Source organism: Austrofundulus limnaeus, unplaced genomic scaffold (assembly GCF_001266775.1).
Source record: "Austrofundulus limnaeus strain Quisiro unplaced genomic scaffold, Austrofundulus_limnaeus-1.0 Scaffold53, whole genome shotgun sequence".
Classification (NCBI taxonomy): Eukaryota; Metazoa; Chordata; class Actinopteri; order Cyprinodontiformes; family Rivulidae; genus Austrofundulus; species Austrofundulus limnaeus.
This window is the reverse complement of record NW_013952455.1, coordinates 123,951-128,471: the sequence shown is the minus strand read 5'-3', so window position 1 is coordinate 128,471 and position 4,521 is coordinate 123,951. Positions and strand designations below refer to the sequence as shown.

At 38.7% G+C, this 4,521-nt stretch overlaps 1 protein-coding gene across 2 annotated transcripts in view; it reads right to left on the bottom strand.

Annotated features, from left to right (window-relative positions):
• cunh11orf54 (chromosome unknown C11orf54 homolog) overlaps positions 1-3,283 on the bottom strand; it is an 8,469-nt gene extending 5,186 nt beyond the window's left edge. Inside the window, exons 1-5 of one of the 2 annotated variants that reach the window (XM_014008809.1) lie at positions 2,403-3,283; positions 2,102-2,205; positions 1,975-2,015; positions 932-1,005; positions 745-846 (exon numbers count right to left, since the gene is read on the bottom strand). In XM_014008809.1, coding sequence (XP_013864263.1) covers positions 745-846; positions 932-1,005; positions 1,975-2,015; positions 2,102-2,205; positions 2,403-2,489 — 408 coding nt within the window. In that variant the 5' untranslated portion in view covers positions 2,490-3,283. Of the gene's footprint in view, positions 1-744; positions 847-931; positions 1,006-1,916; positions 2,016-2,101; positions 2,215-2,402 lie in introns of those variants that run through there. The other variant, XM_014008810.1, reaches the window with a different exon arrangement.
• Between the last annotated feature and the right edge of the window lie 1,238 nt (positions 3,284-4,521).

Sequence of the window (4,521 nt, the reverse complement as noted above, 5' to 3'; positions counted from 1 at the left end):
CAACACAGCAGTTTGCGCGCACACACACACACACACACACAATCGCTCGTTCTTTGCGTGATAAACATATTTTATTCCTGTTTTTACTTAGGATTTTTTTCACACTCACTTTATATTAAATTCATTACTTTTGTGACATTAGAAATCATTTCTGATCGTGCAGGGATCAAACAAACGTGTCCTTCACACATGCAGGAAGTAATTAGCATCTGTTTAACATATGTTAATGAAGGCGTGTCAGGGGAGGTGTCTTACCTGCGCTCAGTTCCACGTTGTGATGTACAAAAGAAATGTGCGTGGGTTCAGGCGTACGCACGGTTTGATGCATCTGGATTTTTTTGTGCATACACCGTTTTCTGGATTTGACCGTATGTAAGGTTTCAGTAAGAAATCCACGCAAGTCTTTGTACACGAGGCCCCTGGAGTGACTAAATTAAACTTTTCTGCACTCTTAGAGACTCAGAGTGCACAACAAAATATATTTAAGGGTAAAAAAGAGGATTTTTCATAATATGTCTTTAAGGAAAATTCTGTCAGCTTGTTTTGTTACTAATCATGTAACAGTGGTTACTACTGCYCAGCTCTTTTGCCTTAAAACTCTTAAAAATGTGTTTACAGCTAATTATTTACTCTTCAAAAGATAATAATTTAAGTCGTCAGACCTGCAGTGTGCACATGCTGTTTTGTAACACGTGCCGAGAAATTAACTCATCGTGAGAAGTTTGGATAATCCACACACTTCACCTCGGCATTCATCCCAATAACTCTGGACGGGGCGGCTGCAGCACCAAGGATGAACGCTCCTGGCAGCTCCAGCTCCTTCGATACCGCGTTCATGTTGTACTCCTGAAACAAGGAAGGACCGAGGATCAGAAGAAGACGTCGCCATTAAATGTCTGCCTGTGGTGACCTCATTAAAAATATTAACTACCTTGTTCTTTTTGACCAATGGGACCAGGTAGGGTACACCTCCAACATCAGTAATGCGAGGGTTTCCACACAGCCCTGCAGCCAGAGTTGTAAAGTAACTCAGTACAAATACTTTGTTACTGTACTTAAGTAGAATTTTGGGGTATCTGTATTTTACTTGAGTAATTTTTTTCAGCCTAATTTTTACTTCTACTTCTTACATTTTCACACAATTATCTGTACTTTCTACTCCTTACATTTTAAAAAAAGGCAAGAAGTAAAAAGTTGTTTCTTTTATTTCATTTTTGCTTGTTTTCATTCCAGCTTGTTTTTGTAAAGAATAAATAATGTCCATAAAAATTGTGCCTCCTAGATAGAGTGAATTTAATTGTGGTTGAATGAGAAGTATAAATATATAAAACTCTTGATACCGTATTAGTTTGTACACAAACAAATCCTGTCACACTCTAGCAGGATATAATCATTAAAATAAAAGGACTGTACTTAAGAAGTATTTGTATTTCATGAATTATATTATTACATTTGTCCCACAGCCCTCAGATAGAGTTTCATTTTGGGGAAAATATTTGTGCAGCCTTGATATTTGTCCTGATGCATCTCAGTAAGCCTTGATATTTGTATATAAACTGAAACAGTTAGACTAATGCATCCTAAATTTAACATTAATTAATTATTTTAATACGACAGTCGTGTCTACAGTTTTTGAGGAGGTCACCTCCTAATAAATGTCCTTACAGAAAATCTAACTGCTCATTTTAAATCAATACTTTTACTTTTAATACTTAAGTACAAAAATATCAGATACTTAAATATTTTTACTCAATTCCCAAAGGAGACTTTAACTTTTACCAAAGTAATTTTTTGATAATATACTTTGATAATAAACTTTTACTCAAGTATCACTTTGTGGTACTCTGCCTGCAGCACAAGGAGTATTTGTACCTGCTATTTTGCAACTAAATGTACAGAAATGTGAAGTATTTTACCTTTGACAGGAAAGTTGAAGGGTTCCTTGGTAAGATCTGGACACTCCACAACACTCACCTGAACTTCTGCAAAATTGCTTTCCAGTCCAGCCTGTAAAGCTGTAAGAAACCAGGAGAAACACTGTCTTTATTTTTTACATTATATCTACATCACTTCGTCTTCACACCAGAGCTGAAGTCTTTACCTCCTTGCAGCTCTTCCAGAGACGGAGAGTRCAGCTGAACTTTCTCCGTTTTGCTGATTTCCGCCATAACTGCAATGAGCTGAGCTCACTCTGCTGCAGCTCAGCTGACAGAGGAAACACAGGGTTCAAGTCCGAACAAAGAGGAAACAATGACAAGAGAGTTACTCTCCCAAGCTGTCAAATAATCATAACCCTGATGTATTTCATCTTTAGGAAACTATTCCTCTTCCTATAAAAATTTTTCTTTTTTTGTTTAAACACAACTTTGGAATATTTAACGYTATGTTTAAAGTTAATTTACCATTTCCTTATGCAGGTTGCTGTAAAGGTGTTCAGGACAAACTGAACAGGATGTGAGTGGACCCCTTGGATCAAAGTACCTCACCATAGGCCTCAGTATGTTGGACACTGAYGAGCAGCTATGGAGCACCTCAGGGCACGGTGCTGGTCCCTCTTCTTTCCTCCTGCAYGCCTGCAACTCTTAKCTGTGTCACATCCAGAAGTTTGCAGATYATGCCACCCTGACCATCTACAACCCCATAATGCCCCAAAGACAAAGGAGCTGGTGACTTTTGGAGTCAACACCAGTTCTGTGGTGGAGACTGTAGAAGTACCTTGAATTGTGGCTAGGCAGCAAATTGGACCAGACAACACACACAACCTCTTACACTGGAAGGGTTGGAGCACGCTTCCTGTTCGGGGGGCTCATATCCAAGAAGGATACATCCAGGCTGGACCAAAGTGGGCCAGCCGTGTTGTTGGCATGAAGCTGGACTCTGTGGTGACGTAGCAGAGAACTGCAGTCACCCTCTGCACACCACCAGAGGAGCCTGTTCAGCGACTGGTTATACAGAATTATTTACTGYTAAATCTGTTTATTTATCATTTTTAATTTTGTATTTATGCTTTCTGTGACTACTTTGCTACTGTCCCTGTTTTAAYGCCTGTGTGATACTGCTGGAAATTTATTTTCCCTGGAGGAAAGTTCCAAGGGATCACTAACGTTTAATCTAATTTAWTCTATTTTTAAGTAAACTTATCTGCTAGTATGACATGTTAAACTGCTTACATTTACGTAAATTGACCTTGTTCAGCAGTCTGACGGACATATCCGTGTTTGAACATGTCCGGGTCAGCGAACACCGGAAGTGGAGAAGAGTTGCTCTTGTTCCCTGTAATGCTGTTGCACATCTTTGATTTGACGTCGTCACCACCATAGACATCATATGGCAAGAACTAGACAGCCTACGGTGGGCATCATAGCTATCTGTGATCCAGCTGGATCGCACGTGAGACGGCGCCATATTGGATGGGTCTTCTCACTGTAGGTAGCACAAAAGCGAGCGACTATGCCCTTATTTTGGTGCATTAATCTGTGCCGTTTTGAAAGCAGATCACATGGGATTACCTTTTTATAAGTAAGACTGAACAATAGTTTTGGTTATTTGACATTTAAAATATTTTATCATTGTAGCTAATGTTATTTGGCAATCAACAAAATGATAACAGCAGGAACTGGTTCTCTCTTCCTGRGCYTTTTYTTCACATTTTGAAGGCCTCCTAGTGATAAGAGAATAAAACAACGTATTTCAGCATGAAAAGCTCTTATTTTTAATGTGTAACCGTGTCCGATAACATAACTACATCYCTGCTGTTTGTAAGAAACCAAATCGTGAGAAATAAAATTATGAAGTTGCAATTATTTTAGTTGGCGGAACAACTTTCTCATCAAAATGGGTCCACTAATGTATAAATAACATGGTGATAATCTGACTTTGAAAAATAAACCCCCATTTCTTTCTTATGAGAGGCTAATTTTTAACTGTGGGTCCACGCTCACCAATCACAGACCGGCATAGAAAGTAGCCCCTCCCATCACGCCTACCTACACATATAAAAGCTAGATTAGCCATAGCTGAGACTCTGGCGTCCTCACATGGCGGCCATCTTGGGACGGAGAGCTCGCCCACTTCTAACATGACTGTGTGTGGTGTATTTACTATTTAAATGACCATAACTTGATCAGTTTTCATCAGCTTTTCAAACAGTTGTTTGTTATAAAATARCATACATATAATGGACATTCATTTAATAATTACATTATTTCGGTAGGTAAAACAATATCAATATATACACAGAATACATTTACAGGTACAAATATAAAGCAAAATTATGCACAAGTCTATTAAAAAAGTACATAATAGTACTAGCAGTGGTAATGTTTTATATTTTTCCCAAGACATGCAAATATTAGCCTTTACAATTCTTTTACATAATAAAATAGTGCTTTACACACACACACGGACGGACGGACGGACGGACGGACGGACGGACGGACGGATGGACGGACGGACAGATAGACAGATAGATAGATCTAGAAGCAGGGTTCTTTCATATTAATTACCACTGCCAGTACTATT